The sequence below is a fragment of the Bipolaris victoriae genome (genome assembly GCF_000527765.1).
Source record: "Bipolaris victoriae FI3 unplaced genomic scaffold scaffold_93, whole genome shotgun sequence".
NCBI lineage: Eukaryota > Fungi > Ascomycota > Dothideomycetes > Pleosporales > Pleosporaceae > Bipolaris > Bipolaris victoriae.
In genome coordinates this window covers 31,185-49,563 of record NW_014575299.1, presented here as the reverse complement: position 1 = coordinate 49,563, position 18,379 = coordinate 31,185, and the positions used below count along the sequence as shown (strand labels likewise).

At 50.1% G+C, this 18,379-nt stretch overlaps 7 protein-coding genes across 7 annotated transcripts; 3 read left to right on the top strand and 4 right to left on the bottom strand.

The window, feature by feature from the left end:
- Nucleotides 1–249: 249 nt before the first annotated feature.
- Nucleotides 250–1,053, bottom strand: COCVIDRAFT_40783 (hypothetical protein; the record flags this gene model as incomplete). Its single annotated transcript, XM_014697657.1, has 1 exon — nucleotides 250–1,053. One exon carries the CDS (start codon nucleotides 1,051–1,053, stop codon nucleotides 250–252), a length of 804 nt encoding a protein of 267 aa, XP_014553143.1.
- Nucleotides 1,054–1,652: 599 nt separating this feature from the next.
- On the bottom strand, nucleotides 1,653–3,695 carry COCVIDRAFT_29588 (hypothetical protein; the record flags this gene model as incomplete). The annotated part of the gene is made up of 2 exons (XM_014697656.1): nucleotides 1,653–1,728; nucleotides 1,777–3,695. 2 exons carry the CDS (start codon nucleotides 3,693–3,695, stop codon nucleotides 1,653–1,655), a joined length of 1,995 nt encoding a protein of 664 aa, XP_014553142.1.
- A 1,214-nt stretch (nucleotides 3,696–4,909) lies between these two features.
- On the bottom strand, nucleotides 4,910–6,439 carry COCVIDRAFT_108436 (hypothetical protein; the record flags this gene model as incomplete). Its single annotated transcript, XM_014697655.1, has 2 exons — nucleotides 4,910–6,253; nucleotides 6,320–6,439. The coding sequence occupies 2 exons, from the start codon at nucleotides 6,437–6,439 to the stop codon at nucleotides 4,910–4,912; spliced, it is 1,464 nt and encodes a 487-aa protein (XP_014553141.1).
- Nucleotides 6,440–6,867: 428 nt separating this feature from the next.
- Nucleotides 6,868–8,302, top strand: COCVIDRAFT_108481 (hypothetical protein; the record flags this gene model as incomplete). The annotated part of the gene is made up of 3 exons (XM_014697654.1): nucleotides 6,868–7,036; nucleotides 7,087–7,115; nucleotides 7,169–8,302. 3 exons carry the CDS (start codon nucleotides 6,868–6,870, stop codon nucleotides 8,300–8,302), a joined length of 1,332 nt encoding a protein of 443 aa, XP_014553140.1.
- Nucleotides 8,303–8,538: 236 nt separating this feature from the next.
- Nucleotides 8,539–8,787, top strand: COCVIDRAFT_108474 (hypothetical protein; the record flags this gene model as incomplete). Its single annotated transcript, XM_014697653.1, has 1 exon — nucleotides 8,539–8,787. A coding segment is annotated over one exon (249 nt), but the record flags the coding sequence as incomplete, so codon positions are not given.
- Nucleotides 8,788–13,934: 5,147 nt separating this feature from the next.
- Nucleotides 13,935–16,234, top strand: COCVIDRAFT_108501 (hypothetical protein; the record flags this gene model as incomplete). Its single annotated transcript, XM_014697652.1, has 4 exons — nucleotides 13,935–14,927; nucleotides 14,976–15,008; nucleotides 15,064–15,170; nucleotides 15,220–16,234. The coding sequence occupies 4 exons, from the start codon at nucleotides 13,935–13,937 to the stop codon at nucleotides 16,232–16,234; spliced, it is 2,148 nt and encodes a 715-aa protein (XP_014553138.1).
- A 390-nt stretch (nucleotides 16,235–16,624) lies between these two features.
- COCVIDRAFT_108476 (hypothetical protein) lies at nucleotides 16,625–17,602 on the bottom strand (the record flags this gene model as incomplete). Its single annotated transcript, XM_014697651.1, has 1 exon — nucleotides 16,625–17,602. The coding sequence occupies one exon, from the start codon at nucleotides 17,600–17,602 to the stop codon at nucleotides 16,625–16,627; it is 978 nt and encodes a 325-aa protein (XP_014553137.1).
- Nucleotides 17,603–18,379: the final 777 nt, after the last annotated feature.

The following is an 18,379-nucleotide window of genomic DNA, read 5'->3' as shown; positions in this document are numbered from 1 at the left end:
TTATACATCATGATACATCAGCATCCTCGCATTGCTCGCCGGTATGTCGATGATATCCGCCTCCGAAACAGAATAGCCGGTACCCAGAAAGAGAGGACATCGACGATTATATCGTTCCTCCACCCTCTCTACTCTCCACCTATAAGCAAGAAAATATCAGCATCCCTTTCTATACCCAGAAGCCATCAAAACACAATTAAGTACCAAGTCGGACTTCATCTTGCCTTTCTCTTCCTTCGCTTCTCCCACTCATTTCCTATTCTCGGCACAAATCTCAAATACCACGCCCCCCTCAACTCCACAAGTGCCAACAGGCGCATTATTCTTCCCCCCAAACCCCGGCTCCGTATACGCCAACTGCGCACACTCAACCCCAGGCACACAATGAAACCCTTTGCATTTTATTCCGCCGGCAGCCTGAATACCCTTCTCCTGTCCCACACACCCCGCAAAGTCTTTGAACTCCGTGCCGTTCTTGACCATGCAGTCCAGATAGGAAATATCGTATGACACGGATTTCTTGTCTGCCCCGACGGTATACTCGAATTGCATCGGTTTTACGAGACCAGCTACCGTCTTTGATACCTTGAGCGAGACTCCGGCGTTAGTGCATACGCGGATGGCCTCGGTATATGTAGTCTTTGCGCGGACGAGGTAGTTGGTGTTGCCGGGTCCGCAGCTCTCGTGGCCGCCGATGGAAGAGACCCAGACGTCATAATCACACGAGTTGATGATGCTGGCATTGTTGGGGGCGGAAACCAGCGGGGTATAGGGGTTTGGGGGCGGTGGAGACGGCTTTGCTGGTGCAGCGGCTGGAGGTGAAGGAGCGGGCACAATCGTGGTTGGATTCCCGATGGTGAGGATGCTCAGGGTGGGCGCTTGTGAGGCAACGATGGTGGGGGTTGGAGCGATTACCATGGTGGTGTAGACCGTCTGGGTGACGAGTACGACTTCGGTCTTGATATCGCGGCCCTGAACACGGTGGTGGTCATGTCCGAGAGCAGTGGTGAGAAGGGGGAGTATCGCAAGAACAGCAAGGACGGGGAAGTACATGGTTACCTGCCTTTGAATGTGCTTGTTGAGTGTTTTTGTTGTTGTTGCAAGCTCGAGTCGAGTCGAGTCGAGTAGTTGGTCTCAAGTTTCAGTGGTTGGAGGAGATGTTGTGTCCTCAGTAGTTGATCTGTATTTGTATATAAAAAAAGCGAAGGTGAGCGTCAGTTATATACTATCCTGGAGCGGTATCGCGCAGCTGGCCCGTTTGCAAACGTCGCGGTGTCCGGCCAATGGGAGGCCAGCAAGTGAAGGGGGATTAGATAAATCAAACGGCGAGGGACGTCATGGAACTTTTACTGTACTTCAAAGGAGGTGTGAAGCTCTCACCGTGAACGCTGGACGTTGATCTCGAACTTTGAGCTAACTTTGAGCGGACTATGTTGCATGTGGCTGCCTCCGCATTCGGAGTATTCAAACCCACAAGATAGATGCGTTGACTGCGAGTGAAAAACAACAATGTTCAACAGAGAAGGAGTAATGATGGAATTGGGCGCAAAGAGACGGCCAAGATATGCTATAGTACATTCACGGTAAATTCCGGGGTTTGAGGAACAGTGAAACGAAGGAGTAAAGAAGAAAAGCTAACCAGAGCCCTTTAATTACTCGTTAAGAGGGCCTAGCGGTATAGATGGCAGTGGTGCATGTCGGGACTGCGCATAGCAAGAGTACATCGGGCTATCACAAGTTAGCTTTTGTTTGTAACATTGGGGTCACGAGACTTACTCATCATATCCCGTCCAGCCCACGCACTTCCAGCAATTGAACAAGCCGGTTGGATCGTACCGCTTCTTCACGGCGAGTAACTTCTCATACTGCACACCGAAGAACGTCTCCTGCCAATTCTTCTCAGCCCAATCACCCTCGTTCAGGTAGCATCCACCGCCGGGCGTCAACGCCTTGAGCGGCTCAACCATGGCAGTGACTATGTCCTGGATTGGCGACAGGGTATTTGGCGGTGTGGCGGTGGTCCAGAACTGGCCCATGACGATTTCCCAGAGAGAATCTCGCCAGATGGGATTAACACTCGTTTTGCCATTGTCCGGGAAGTTGTCAGGCCCCGTAGCGTACAGCTGCACGCCTCCTGAGCCATGTCTAGCGTATGAGTACTGCATTGAAGTCGTGACTGCTTCTACTAGTTTCTCGATGCTCTGATCGGATTCAAAGAGAGTGCGTGGAATGAAGCGACCTACGCCTTTGAATCCTAGACCGACAGCTCCATTGCGCGCGAGCTCGGGTCGCTCGGTGAAGTCGTACCACTGCGAGAACTTTTCGAATGAGTAGTAGTCATCGGCGGTGATCTCGATACCAGGGATGTTTCTAAGAAGGTTGCGCCACTCGGAAGTGATAGTCTTGATCGCTTCGGTGTCGTTGGATGGCATGACTTGCACGAATATTACGTGGTCTGGTAGCACAAAGTTGTATCCGGCGATACCATGTTTGCCAAAGAGGGCTTGGTTTGAGGCAAGTCCAGTCAGAACATCTTGGTGAATCTTTGAATCGGAGATGTTCTTCGGTGCTGGGAAGTTGGCATGGAAGTGGTATACGTTGATAGGAACAGCTGGGTGAAGCTGGAACTTGTATGATGTGAGTACTGCATAGGTTCCGCCTCCGCCTCCACGCATGGCCCAGAAGAGGTCTGGATCACTGCATTCGTTGATAGTGCGTTGTTTACCATCAGCAGTGATGACGTCGAACTCGACAGCTTGGTCAACCATGAGCCCGTACTTGGGTCCCAGTGGTCCGTGGCCGCCTGCTTGGCCGTAGCCTCCTGCAATGCCAACAGATGCTGACGCACCTACGGTGACGAGCATACCATGTGGCTCGAAAGCTTCCCATGATTCTTGAGCCTGCACGCCAGCACCAATCTCGCCAATGTTCTCATAGCGAGTATTACACCCTTGAGGCTGAAAAGTCTTGTGGAATTTGGTATCTTTCAGGTTGTGTGTCCAGATGGCAAGAGAGTTGGGAGTAGTGGATCGACCAAAATAGTCATGTCCAGTGTTTTTAATCGAAATTCGAATACCATGTTTGCGAACGAAATCCAGTGTTCTACTGATATCGCTTCCAGATCTGACTTCGACGTGGTATGAGGAGAATCGTCCGAGCGAGCAGGGACCAGAAACAGAATCTGAAGTGTTGAAGGAGTTCAGGGCGCATTGCGATTCACTACATCTCTCCCAATCGAGGAACTCCCCTGAACCGTACTGGCTTGTTCGTGACAATCCATTGCCATAGTTTTTCGCCACGGTTTTGCACTCTTCACTGGACGAGTCAAGATAGCATGGCTCGGCCCAGGGCACAGTCAGCCTAAGATGACCATTGATGCTTTTGTTGAAGGCGCTCCATTCGTCTGTCGTTGGCCAACAAGATTGCCCAGGTAGGCAAGTGTAGTTCAAGGAGTCGGAATGCTGATGTGATGACGAAAACGGTACGCTTGGGCGGAGATGCTGCCTGAAAAGAGTATATGATCCATATGCGGCAAGCCCACAGATCAAAGGCAGTACAACGACTTTGCGGAGGGTATCTCCTAGGCTTCTTCTCGCAGCTCTTTTTGTGTATCCAAGTTCATCGTCGCTAATCTGCAGTTCGTGATTCACGGCAATCTTCTCAGCCAACAACGGTTGCCGCTCTATAGCCGACATTCTGACTGGTCGATCCAGTCGCTGTTTAGCCAATCGGTATTCAAATATAATGTAGTCGTGATTTTGCTCAAGGGCTTTCGTCAATTCCTCCCAATGGTGTCGTGTGAAGAGATTAGGACAATACAGCAAAACAAGCAGCAAGGAAAAGACAACTTATAAGTATAGAACCACACAGCCACAAGCTGAGTGTGGAGATGGATTGAGTCCTTCCATCGTAACTTAGGCCAAGCCGCGGCATCCAAATTTGGGCAATGGATGGCTTACCGCCGTCTCAGCCTCAGCTCAACGCTTAGACAGCCAATCACACTGGGAGGACTTGCGATGAACCGCGCTTTCTAGCTGACAGTGGAGCGGAGATTCAGCGCCGACTCAGGCTTAACATCCTAGGCAGGCAGCCATAGCTAGGTGCACGAGGCGGATAGAAAGCTGATGTCATCATGTTTGGGGGCTGTGAACTCATGGCGTGGGTGGAGAGAACTGCCGTTTAGCCCCCAACCTTTACCAGAATCGGTTCCTGGCGCTTAAAACGGCTACTCATCGATCTTGTCATACTACAATCCTAGTAAATCTCACTGCCACACGTTCTTGCCGCAGGCAGCACCTTGTGTTGCCTCCTTTTCTAAAGAGCGGCCTCATAGGCTACGGTCGACGACGCATGTAAAGAAGAAGCAAGTCTGCCTTATCAGTGCACTTGGCATTCAGGCAGCAGCGGATGAGTTCAAAAATCAGGTGAACCCAAAAGTGTTTTTCTGGTGCATGCAACCCATAATGTTCACCGGAATACTCGCCTAAATGGTATTGACCCATCACACCCACAGCTCACCTTCGTTGGTGATCCTGAATTGCTTCTTATAAAGCTCGTGGTAGCAATGTGCTTTTGAAAATTTGTGGGAAGAACAAACTGGCATACCGCCCTTATTCACTGGATACCAGGGGAAAGCCTAATACCGTCTTCAGCATGTTGCAGGCCGAGAAGAAGGATGGATTTGCCATGATTCAATCAATCTAATCTGTAGACGGGTGGTTTAGTAAGGTAATGAAAACGAGCTGAGGAATAACGATACAGAGGTGAAGAGAAGTTTCTAAGGAATAATAGAAACCAGGAGTATGGTGAACAATCAAGGCTGAGTAAATTCAGCAGATATGTGGGTTTCTTCTACGAGCATTTGAACTCAAATAACCGACCAATGGGTTTGGCCAAGGTCGATACCTTTCTACTTTTGAAATCTGTCAAGAACCTCGGCAATCTTTTCCCTGACACCTTGCTTGCCCTCGTACTTTTCTAGCAAATTGGCGACAACGTCCTCGGTCTTTTTGCCTGCTGCTTCCCTGAGAATCTCATCCTCTCTTGGCAGCCCGATCCATGCATGTGGATATTCCGTGTAGTCTGCTTGACTTATGAGCGGAAGTGGCGGCTCCCTGCCAAATTCAAAGAACGCATCGACCTCCCTCTTATTGACCTCATCAAGGGTGTTAGGCTTCCAGTTGGGTCGCTCCTTCTTACGCTCAACAAGGCGTGCTGTCACACCTTCGACGAAATCGGGGTGAGCCATGAATTTGGCAGCGATGGAGTACTCTCTCTGGAATGCTTGCGCGATAGACCATTGACGGCCGATCTGCATCTGCCTGAGAGCTACAGCAACAGAGATGGGAGAGCGACTGTTGATGGTTTGAATGGTCTTGTCAGCCCACGTTTGAATTTCGGGGTTTGCATGCGTTTCCTTGACTTTCTCAAGAGATGTCATGATGTCCATGATGCCCGGCTGGTCAACGTGGAAAACCCTGTCGATTGTTCTGCGCAGTTCACCAGAGATATGTGGTCGGTCCGAAGGCAGGCCGGTGCTGAATTCTTCAATGGTAGCATTGATGATCCTAAAGCGCTCGTTGAGCCTCATATAGTCGGGGAACTGGAGTTCGGCGAGACGTGCCTCTAGCTGCTGCAGAGTGGAGGAGTGGATGTAGTGGGTTGCGACGCCGTGGTGGAAGGCATCCACACCCTTGAGCTGCTCCGATGTGAGGGCTAGGTAGGTTCCGAGCGCACCTTCTAGGCGTGGCAAGAAGAAAGAGGCACCAACGTCTGGGAAGAAACCAATGGTTGTCTCAGGCATGGCGAAGAGGGTGTTTTCGGTCGCAATGCGGAAAGGCGCGTGCATCGACAGTCCGACGCCCCCACCCATGGTGATGCCATCCATGAAGGCGACATACGGCTTGGTGTAGGTAGCAATCAGGTGATCCAGCTTGTATTCCAGGCCGAAGTAGTCTGCGCTCCTCTGTTGTCCCTTTGGTCCCTCCCGGTTCCACGCTGCCAATGCCGCGACATCGCCGCCGGCACAGAATGCGCGGCCGCTGCCTTTGATGACAACGACGCCCGCCAGTTCCGACTTTTCCCACTCTTGCATCCTCGGAACGATCTTGCGCACCATGGAGCCATTGAGCGAGTTGAGCTTCTTAGGCCGATTGAGTTCGATGCTGCGCACGCCGTAGTTGTTGGTGAAAATGACATCGTCGGGGTCGTCGTCCTTTTCCGCCTTCAGGAGGTCTGCCGTCGGCGTGGCATACTGTGCGCCGTCAGTATGCTATACATCGGCACGCGCGGTGCTGGGTGAGAAGGGCCGCCATTGTACCAGTCTTGACCCGCTCATCCAGGCGGGATTTGTGATTTTTGCACGCAATGGCATGATGCAGGTAGCACGGGTCCGTGAGACGCAGCTCAGCGGCGCTCTTGTCAATGTGAAGAGAGACATGTGTGGTGTTTGGGATATGACGATGCAACAACTTTCACAGCCGCTGCCGACCGAGTTGAGCCTCGGGTACTGCGTACCCGCAAATCGGGATGTCGAGGCCGGTACCACCTTGGGCAACCGGCGGATCTAGCCTACACGCCGAGATGATAAGATTTGTCCCTCTTAACCTTGCCGGTGAGTTGAGAAAGCTCAAATTGATTAGAGAAAAAGGAAGATAATTAGCTATGTCTCTGCTGCCCGCAATGGTATGCCCCGCCGATGCAGCGTGGGCAAGCTCGGATCTCCCCCTCACCTGATTGGACGATGGCCAGCGTAAGCATCTTCTCGCGCTAAGAAAATGATTTGAGTCTCGCCGCCCTCATCCAACATCGCCATCTTGGCCAATTGCCTTGCCTTCGCTTCTTCCGTGTCCTGTGATCGGGTCAATCATGTCAAGCTTTTCAAAGGTTTTCCTGCGCACTTCGCGTGCTGCCGTGCAGTACCAGCGTGGCGTCTCGCCGGTGCAGAATGCCTTGGGTGCGCAGGGCACCAGCAGGTGGATGAACGGCGTCCGCAACTACGCCGCCTTCACACGAGATAAGCCTCACGTTAACATTGGTATGTATCTTGTCATTCAGGTCAGACGTGACTTTGCTGACTGTTTCCAGGTACCATTGGCCACGTCGATCACGGAAAGGTACACCACATCCCACCAAATGTCCTAGACGTCACCAGACTGACACGCTGCAGACCACTCTCACAGCCGCCATCACCAAGCGACAAGCAGAAAAGGGCTTTGCTAAATACCTCGACTATGGCTCCATTGACAAGGCCCCCGAAGAGCGCAAGCGTGGTATCACAATCTCGACCGCCCACATTGAGTACCAAACCGAAAACCGCCACTACGCCCACGTCGACTGCCCCGGTCACGCTGATTACATCAAGAACATGATTACGGGAGCCGCCAACATGGACGGTGCCATTATTGTTGTTGCCGCTTCCGACGGTCAGATGCCCCAGACCCGTGAGCACTTGCTGCTCGCCCGCCAGGTCGGTGTCCAGAAGATCGTTGTCTTCGTCAACAAGGTCGACGCTGTTGAGGACAAGGAAATGTTGGAGCTTGTCGAGATGGAAATGCGCGAACTGCTTAGCAGCTATGGCTTTGAGGGTGACGAGACCCCCATTGTCATGGGCTCTGCCCTCTGTGCCATTGAGAACCGCCAGCCGGAAATTGGTGTCACCAAGATTGACGAGCTGCTCGAGGCCGTCGATTCATGGATTCCTACCCCTCAGCGTGAGACTGACAAGCCTTTCCTTATGGCCGTCGAGGACGTCTTCTCCATTGCTGGCCGTGGTACCGTCGTTTCTGGCCGTGTTGAGCGAGGTATTCTGAAGCGCGATGCTGAAGTCGAGCTTGTCGGCAAGGGTACCGCGCCCATCAAGACCAAGGTTACCGACATTGAGACCTTCAAGAAGTCTTGCGAAGAGTCTCGCGCTGGTGACAACTCTGGTCTTCTTCTACGTGGTGTCAAGCGTGACGAAGTTCGTCGTGGTATGGTCGTTTCCGTCCCTGGACAGGTCAAGGCTCACAAGAAGTTCCTCGTCTCCATGTACGTCTTGAGCAAGGAGGAGGGTGGTCGCCACACTGGTTTCGGCGAGAACTACAGGCCACAAATGTTCATCCGCACTGCTGATGAGTCGTGTGCGCTGTTCTGGCCCGAAGGTACCGAGGATGCCCATGAGAAGCTTGTCATGCCTGGTGACAACGTCGAGATGGTTTGCGAGCTCCACGCACCACACGTCTTGGAGACTGGCCAGCGCTTCAACATGCGTGAGGGTGGCCGGACAGTCGCTACTGGTTTGGTGACGCGTGTTCTGGAATAGGTTGGTCCGCCAGAACGACGGAGCATGAGGCGAGCATACCCTATCGTCGAGCCTGGAGAGGGCCATTTGTATATTAATCACTGTGTCGGATGTATCTCTGCTCTCCACTTCTTATTTGACGTTCATCGTGTACTTTAGCAGAACGAGCAGAACGGATCTAGATGGGAGGCGTTGAGCTACATGACGAAGCTTCAAGAAGATAATGACCTTTTCAAACAGATAATTGCTGCACTCCAAAACTCTGGCATTTGACATGTGAGGATAGAAAGGGAAAAGACGTAGGAGTTGGCTTGGCACAAGTATACAAACCTCCTTCAGCCAGTCAAACCATCGTCCTTGCATATCGTCCCCATCGGCACGTTGACTCAAGCTCTCACAGAAATTTAGATCTCTCCCTATACGTTAATTCGTTCCGAATTCCCTACTTACAAGGCCGAGGGTTTGTCGATGCCCTGACAAGTCTACTATCCTACGTGGCCATCTAGTAGTTTAACCGCACTGCAAGTCTGCACAGCCCTGTTCGAACACCTTCCGCACTACCGGGCTTCAAGATGGCAGATGACCTAGGGGATCGATTCGAGTCTGCTGTCGTTCTGAGCGGCTTTGCCAGTGGCTTCGTTGTTACTACAGCCCGCTGAAATTGTAGTCGCCGTTCAGAATCTTGTCCGGACGAGGCATACCAACCACTATCGGAAGTCCATGGATTCAGCATTGCATAATGGACTTGTGTTTTTTCCTTGTACGCAAGCGAAAGGAATATCTATTTATGCACGAGAGACTCGCTACAACGGCAATCGGGACGTACCGCCGCTCTTGGCATGCGCTGAATATGCGACACGCAATGGTCGTGTGAATTTATCTTTCCGAGAACAGCCTAGATTTGCGCCTCAGTAATACATCTCGTAAATGTTTGTTTTATATTTGGTGACTTAGCCTAGCCCGATTTCATTCATCTAAACGGATTCTAGGCCTCCTACGGAGTAGTCGCCTACAGGAACGGAAGGATATGTATCTGACAAACAGTGGATCGACCTCCATGATCGCGACCCTAAAAGTTTCAGAAAATAGGCTGATTACACGTCGGAAAGAGTACCCCACTAGTCATCATGCTCAATTTGGGGTCGGGTGCGATGCTACCGGATCTTACTCGACTGTAGCTTGGCTACGTACCCAGATACCAGGACAGTGAGCGATAAAGAAGGGTCCTCGAGACCTTGTCCGTCCAGCATGTAGATCCTTGACATGTGTACAGAGAGATGTAAGTATACACTTGCATGCATGCGGCAATGCACCATCCGCATTCTTACCCTGAGTTGATACGTACATATCATATGCCGACGCGTAGAGTCTACGAGGTTTGGGGGACAAAGCGAGCAGGCTCAAGCGAGAAAACTGCAGGACATCGACGATTGAAGTTTCCAATGCAAGCACCATTGCCCCATTTGGCGTCAGCAGCCACATACAAATCCTCCATCACTGAATTTTCCGAGTGGATCGCCGATGCGTTGCTGCGGAAGAACCGTCGGGCCGAGAATGGTACAGTAGACTGCATGAGCCGCATTCCTTCTGTGTAACCCATTTTTGTTTCCAACAACCGTGGGATGGGGCTGATCAGGAAGCGGAGAAGGATGATTCTGTTGGTCATTTCACGCAGGTAATAAGCCTCGGCATTTGCGCCATTGGGCCTTGAAAACACACCGGCAAGTTCGGCAATACCTGCCCATCTTGTTCTTGTCTTCGTTCTTCTCGTGTATCGCACCTATGTACTAATGCCGTCGGTTGCGGTTCAGAGCTAAGAACATATTCTAAACGGGTATAGAGATAACGAACCGTGTTTCCGCGCCTGCAGAAACGGCTAACCGGCCCACGCCCCCATGTCCCGGCATTCTTAAGCCCTGCATGCGTATATTCGCATTTTTCTCTTAGTGCATTTCCTGATCCGTCGCTAGCTTGATGAGTTTGCAAAGAAAAGTACGCCAGAGTTGGTGGGGGAAGCCCCGGGAATCGGGACAGACAACCCCACGTCTTTCTTTGGTGGTATGGGGCAAGGAGAGTTATGCAGTCATGGTTTGTATTACCACCGACGGTTGAGGGTGTCAACATGGACACTTGCATTGAATTTGATCAAGCGTTGCCGATGCGGCGCCTACCTGGCGGGTTACCCTTGAAAGGGGATTAGTATGCGGGAGTAGGCGAGTGGCACGTCTCGACATTGGTTATTGGGACATACCTAGTAAGTATGTACATGGTAGCCGCGTGAACGGTCGGATTTCGGGGACCGATTAGGATGATGATAATGATGAATCTGCCGACCTGTGTGAGTTGCATGCCAGCCTCGCTCTCTCACCCGGGCGTGTAAGCAGTTCTAGTGTTTTACTTAATTATTCAAATGCATAGTAAGACATATGTACATGGTACGCTGAGACAGTGCTTATCGGATAGTAAGCAAGCACCCGCCCTCTCGGTCGATCGAGAAAGCTGAAAACCCCAGACCAAGCGGGCTAATCCACCAAACCGACCAGCCTTCACTACAGGATACCAACACTACCACAATATTATTTTAAGAGAACATTAGAGTTGTTGATTACGCTTACTCTATACTTAATATCTATATATATGAACGGATAATAAGTAAAATAATATTAGTTACGCTGTAGTAGGAACAGCGTTTCTAAGCTGGCTTCATACTGTTGGCGTTAGGCAAATCTTATTTCTAGATTTCCCGATCGACCGAGAGCCGCCGCACGATGGGCGACCTTCGACGCATGCAGGTAGTAATGTAGTGCCAAGGTGTTAGCGTAGGGGCTACGGGGGCATCACTAAGGGCCTGTTCGATGCCGCGTCTTGCGTCTTGGTATTGGATACCTATCTAGGTATAGATCGTTATCAGTAGCATCAGCTAGCGTTGCAGCTGGGCTTATCTATATTGGGATAGAAAACGGAGGAGCTGTTCGGATGGAGCTCCGTTTTGTATTTGCGGTTAGGTCACGTGATTTATATGAATTAGGTGGATAGATCACGTAGATAGACTGGATCCTATAGTTATAGCTAGAAAGTTCGCGATGCAATGCATCCAATAGATCGCGTGCTGAAACAGAGTTTGAAAACGCAGCTAGAATTAGAGACTAACATCCAGAAAACAAGCCTCCGTTGTTCTTAACTAGATGAGAATATAGTGTAGCTAAGCACTAGACATGGCTTATTTTAATATAGAAATGCGAATAAAACGGAGGTTCGTTTTGTGATCAGAAACGTGCGGCTAGCTGAATGGTTCAGCATTTTCAGGTTCGTTTTCGCAATGGAGTCTAAATCTGGTCAATAAAACGCAAAACGGAGACGCAGAACGCAGCACCGAACAGGCTCTTAGTACTCCGTTTCCCACTTTCCGTTTTTATAATACCGCTTTTGGTAGCATTTCGAAGATCGTTACGAGTTTAGCTCGGTACATGGATCCATCTCGATTAGAAATAGCTGAAAAGAGAGAGCGTGTCAAGTTACCATTTGGTCACCTAATAAAGCAGTATCGTCTAGGAAATATACATCCCCTACATTTATGTCATGAAACGAATTTTAACAACAGCGCGGCACCCTAGAAGATATCAAATTTAATAAAATGGTCATCCCGAGGACAGAAGGGACAAACTAAATCAAACCAACGCTTACCAAATTCTGTACTAATAGAGCAACGCTCGTGAATCGAGACCTCCGTTTTGTACAAAAAATTGCTCTCAGGAGAGCAGTTACTTGGGTAGCATAGAAATTGTATACCCAGCCAATAAGCTGATTGGCGATAGTGAAAGACGGCTCCTTACACGGCTATGATCTGGCGAAAGTTGATCTGAAATGCGAGAAGAGTGTGGTTCGGTAAAATTGTGAACACAGCTTATGTTAGTAATTTCCGTCATCTGTAAGCTATATTAAATATCATTCAACTCCACGTTCTTTTCATCCTGGATCTAATTGGTGTATTTTGGATAGACGCCGTTTCTAGCTGTTTTAAATCCATACGTTTGACCTGGCTCATAAACGGACAATGCTGCTAAACTAAACACATCCGTACTAAAATATCCGTGGAACTCCTCGACTAACAGCGGTAGGCAAAAGGGATCCACATACATGCACATACATGTCTGTGTGATCCTCCCCTGCTTAGCTTGAAAGTCCGGGCGGAGCGCTACCGAGCTAGTGTCGCGACATATAACTACTCAGCTCCTAGAAAGCCGTAGTGTACCATGTTACACATTTCTATTTTGTGTGGCGCTGTGAAGCCGAGCCGTTTCCCTAGCCAACCGATCAGCGTGGCGTCTAAGTTGCATCACAAGCACACCATGTTGCAGCTCGTATTCTACCCACGCACATGGGTTGAATGATCCTAGTCTACCCCAGAAGATAAGCCCTAGACTAAGGAAGACCATTGTTCAAAAACTCTTTGAATCATTACGCTAGTCGTAAACCTAAACGACAAGTGCTACACGACTACGTGAGCAACTCCATTTATGACAGCTCTTCTCAACATGCACCGCTGATTCGACAGCCATAATTACAAGCTGCAAATTGATGCGTGTGGCAGAGGGTATTCACCTCCCCCCCGATAAGATTGAAACATCCCCTCTCTATAAGTAGGGGGCCCTGCTTATAAAGGGGACGTCTCACTCTTATCAGGGGGGAGGTGAATACCCTCTGCTGATGCGTGTTTCGGTAAGCATGCTTACATAATCTAACATGGTTTGGGAAATCCGCTAGCTACAAACCCGTGGGTCTGGCGCCTCAAAGCTGACGACCCCACCCGGTTGACAATACTACCGGTACTCCACGCGGGCTACTTTCGCAACCAAAACCCAGCGCAACTCTCAATACGAAAGAAACTCACTACGTTTAAAGCTATATCATACTACTACTAGATTATAACTTTGTAGTATTTTTTCTATTCAGTGCCCCCCTTTACTATATCGCAAATATAATCCGCGAAAAAATAGGAAAAGGTGCTAGTAGACGGCGCTATTAACTATATGAAGTACAGTCCATTTGGAGCAACAATATTTTAATTAGCCAGGTGGACCCCTGCTGATAACATTGGAGACGGGTTCCAGCACGCCTTTCAGGTACACTTCTGCGGAAGTAGACGGAGCCGCCAGTGAACGACATATCTCGTATGCGTCGCCTAGGCCCGCAATCCTACATACTCGTATCCTCCTGCACTCACCGGTGTCTGTCCCATCTTTGTGCATCATTCCTTGTTTTCCTTGCAGGCAGTGGAGACTACTCTCCCACCATATTCATTCTTATATCCCGGTACGTTACCTGCTACTTGGTAACCTCGACATCGATTCAAGATGGATACTGCTACTCTCATCGCTTGCACCCGGTGTGCCATTTCAAAAGCACGATGTGACCGCAAGGTTAGTCAAGCGAATTGCTACCCAAGCACCGAGAATTCGGAATACTGGAACATTACAACGGTCTCTAACGCAGCAACTAGGTGCCGTGCTCTCAGTGTGTTGCAAGAAATTATGAATGTCAACCAAGGTGCTCCTCGCGCCGACCGAGAGCTTCTCGGACGTCATCTGCGCGCAATAAGCCCTTGACAACACCAACAAACACTGTTGCCCAGGATGGCAATCAAAATACAACAATGGATCAATTTCCTGCCTACATCCTGCCTGACGGTCAAACAAACAATAGCGAACTATACATGCTTGTAGATACGACTCTGCCCCAAGGACAACTGGATCTTACTGGGTACGAAGACTTCATGGGATTTCCATATCCCGTATCCCTAGGTGGCGAGCCTATGGACGGGACCACATCTACTCACCTCTTCCCATCTATGCCACGTCCAGAGATGCAAACGAACGAACCTCATCTTTCTCCGCGCGGGCCTGGGAATCATAATTTGTACAAGCAGCAACAGGGGCTCTTCCACGGCCCAAACCAACCCCCGACTCCGCCTTTTACAAGCCCTCATATCAAGTCGAGTTTGTCATTAGGCCTGACGAACAGCCAATATGCTTCTAGCCCAAACAAGAAGAACCAGGATATATCAATAGGCAGCTCATACGCAACAGACGATGTACTTGGTGAACTCGTGGATGTCCTGGCCCGGCCAGATGCCTGGGATGGGCTACCCAGTAACAAGAGCGATAGTACTATGGCCTTGTCACATGACGCTCGTGATCGACTAGTGGCCACTGTGCAGTTGCTGCTCCAACGTGCGCTGCAGATTGGCAGCTCGCCATCATCATCGACCGAAGGCCTTTTTGGCCGCATCGTATCGCTGCCTCCGTCGCACGTACTAATACACTTTATCGAGATCTACACAGCACGCATTGACTCGGTTCAACCCTACCTTGGTCTCCCTGGCTCCCCTACCGCTAACATCCAAGACATTTTGAATATTGACGCGGTCGACGTAGGCATGTTGCTGATCATTCTCGTCATTACACATGGCGCTATGCTTACAGATCACCATGAGTCACACGTATTCGCTTATGGTTTGATTGAGGTATGCATGGTGGCACTGAACCATGTTCTCGAACGCCGATGCATATCACAGGCAATGGTGGGAGGCATTGCATTGCAATTACTCACACTCTGTGTGCGAAGTGGGAAGAGTTCTTTTATTTCGGTATGTATCATCTGTGATTTGCCTTTGCGTAAAGCTAACACAAATCAGTATGCCATGTCAAAACGAGGCCAGTACCTGAGTGTAAGTTACTGTCATCTTGGAGAAAAGATGAATAATATGCTAACATATCGGCTAGCTGTTGAAGAGCAGTGGAATTCTAAATCCCGAGCCCGGGTTCAACGACCACGGCTTAGATAGTGAGAGCCGATGGGAGAGATGGAAAGAGATTGAGACAAAAAATCGGTAAGAACTCCTTTTGACGTGATTATGTGGTATGATCTGACATTTGTAGCCATGTACATGCATGGGTCTATGTGGACCTTGAGACAAGCTTGCTTCATGATGTTCCTCCTGTACTCTCAAACTGCGATTTGCAAGTACCTTTACCCAATGATAGCAATCTCTGGAACGCACAATCGTACAACGACTGGATTGGACAGCCTGGTGCAAACGAGATCCAAATGGGCCGCGAGCTACCGTCACTAAATGGTCTCTTCCGGAGTTTTCTCCAAGGTCGACTAACAGGTAGTGATGATGTACCTCCATATCACCTGCGTCTCCTTCTCCACCCCCTACAAGCCATGGTCTTGGAACAGCAACAGCTTCTTCGCATCTTCGATAATGATGAATCGACCAACAGGCATCGTGTCCTTTCCAAGACTAAAGTATTGGGCCGCCTACAAGAGACACAGGGTTTGGTTCAAGACTTGGCTACACTTCTCAATCGACATTCGCAGGCCACCATGGACAGCGAGAACAAACCTTGGACCGTACCAGTGGATTGGACGGGCATAATCATGCTACATCTGGTTAGCTTAAATGTATACACAAGCATCCCTGACATTGAGAAATGTGCCAAAGAGGAGCCTCCATCATCAGCATCAGCATGCGCTGAGATGTGGAGCCGAGTACGCTATCCCGAAGAAGGGAACTATGTCTTGTTCCATGCTGGCCAGATCTTCCGGCTGATCGACAATCTACCGGTCGACGCGCGACCCATATGGTGGCCGGTGGCGATCTACCGGGCATCCATGGCCTGCTGGTCGCTTAGGACAATAGAGCGAATCAATACAGGGATCCAGTCCCGGGAAGTGGGTATTGACGCACTTCTACCCAGCGATGAGGAACGCTTTCTCAATACCCCTGCAGTCACCCCGGTCGTCACATTCCCAGACAACAGACGATTACCAATATTTGAGGGTGGCAACAGCTTGCTTTGTTGCATCAGCAAGCTGGAGAATCATCCCACGCATCTTGTCAGCAGTGTGCTTGAAAAGGCTCGGTACTTCCTCCATAGATGGAGCTGATAGAAATCACAACCTGACATTGTTATTGCATTAGCGTGTGGAGAATTAGCCAAAAGCATTGTCTAGAATTGACGTGTCATGAATAGAGCTGAATTACTGGCGAGGTATATTTTCATTATCCCTCATGTGAACAAGGACGCCCTTCTGCAATGAAACATTTTAGCAGAGGGCTTGTGGTAGCAAGCAAATAGAAGAATAAAACGAAAATACAAGAGCCGAATGATTAAAGAGAAATGAGATGAAGAAATTTTCATGCCATCCCAGTGTTGTCGCTGTACCGTTCCCCATACGTCTAACTGACAATCATATGATCCCAGGAGTCACGTGCCTCACAACTAGTACGCCTGCAACTTACCGGCACAACACTGCCGCCGCAGTGTGCTCACACATCTACGCAGCAATGTTCTGGGTCACTCCAGGACAAGCCTTCTCCAAGATGTCTGCCAACTCGAACCAAACCCTCTTCGATAACTCCGCGCCCTCTTCACCGACCACCAGCTTCGACGGCTCAGATACGTGATCGTCAATAATGTACTCGCCGGCGCTGTCAGGTAGCGCCGCCGCATTAACCAGCGTGCGACTGCCAACCTCGAGCGTACGACCCAGCAACGTCTTGAACACGACAGGCGCCATACCCATATCCTTGACAAGATCCGACTTGCACAGACCCGGTGTAACGCAATTGATGACCACGGGATACTTTGCACGATCCTTAATCAGCACTCTAGTCATGTACCTCAACGCGAGGATCTCCAGCAGCTTGGAGACGTTGTAGCGGTCTGCCATATCTGCCTTTGACTCATCGTCGAGCGCAGCGAAGATGCTTGGTTCTTTCTTCTGCGGCAGCTGAGTCCAGTGGTGCACTTCTGATGTGACAATGGTGAGATAGGGTGTTGTTCCCGTTGAGAGAGCCGACCTGCGCATGATGGGTAGGAGCAGCAGTGCGAGCAGGAATGTGGAAATCACATTGACGGTGATGTGGGCTTCGTGGCCTTCTGCACGCGAAAACTTTCCCGTTGCTATGCCGGCGTTCTCGACGCAGACGTCGAGACGAGGGAGCGTCTCGCAGCGCTTTGCGAAGGCTTTGACGCTGGCGTACGAGGAGAGGTCGAGTTCCCAGACTTGGAGTACGCCGCTGCGCTTCTCGCTTGCTTCGATTTCGCGCTTGGCGGCTTCACCTTTGGACAGCGTACGGCATGCGATGATGACGGTTGCGGCGCCGCAGCGGACAAAGTGCCGTGTTGCTTCTAGACCAAGACCAGTGTTTGCGCCTGTAACGATGACAGTCTTGCCAGCAAATGTTCCCGGCTGTGGTAGTCTGGGCTTGTAGAGGAGCTGGGACTTGAGAAAAGTGGGGAAGCTCGCCATTGTGGTTGGCCTATTGAGATTTTGTGGAGTATGGAATGTGTATGCGTGTTTTGATTGATGTATGTGTGTGTGTAGTAGGTGCGTTATGGCGCGTGGGGGTTTGGATGGAGGACTTTGATGTAAATGGGCTATGCTGATGGCTGACAGAATCCTGAGGCGTTATATCTTTTCAGCTCAAGCGTGAAAAGTATCTGCACACGAAGGAAGCAGGAAGAAGGTGCGGCTGGGGGCTGAAATACGACTGGTTGCAATGCGGCACAGTCACAGTTAACGTCACGATCTAAATCAAAATCGCCTTGGATCGTATTATCTGTTGTGCTACCCACTATTACAAATTCACATCCTCGGGGTCCCGGTACTGCGTCTTCGCTATTTTTGTTTGTCAGCTGCATTGATGCTGGCCCACTCTCTTTGTCCTGCATTTGTGTTGGCGTTGTACGGAACTCCGTAGCGTGTATTGTCACGTGATGACAGGCACTCCGTTGTTGTGTATCAACGTCCCTGCCAAGACGGGGGGCTGAGGTCGAACTTCAACAACCGTCTGATGATAATTCTGAACACCGGCTACCGACCACCGATGCAAGATATTGAGTGTTCTTTCGATCTCCGGAGCAAGATAGTACGGGATGCGTATGGAGAGCCGTATTACTTCTATCGTGTGTGATAGTGTAGGACTTGGAGATGGAGATGCAACATCGGACATGAGGGGAAGACACGATGGGACATCCGTAGTAACAATTACAAAGTCCAACATCCAGATATAAACGCTTGAATCAT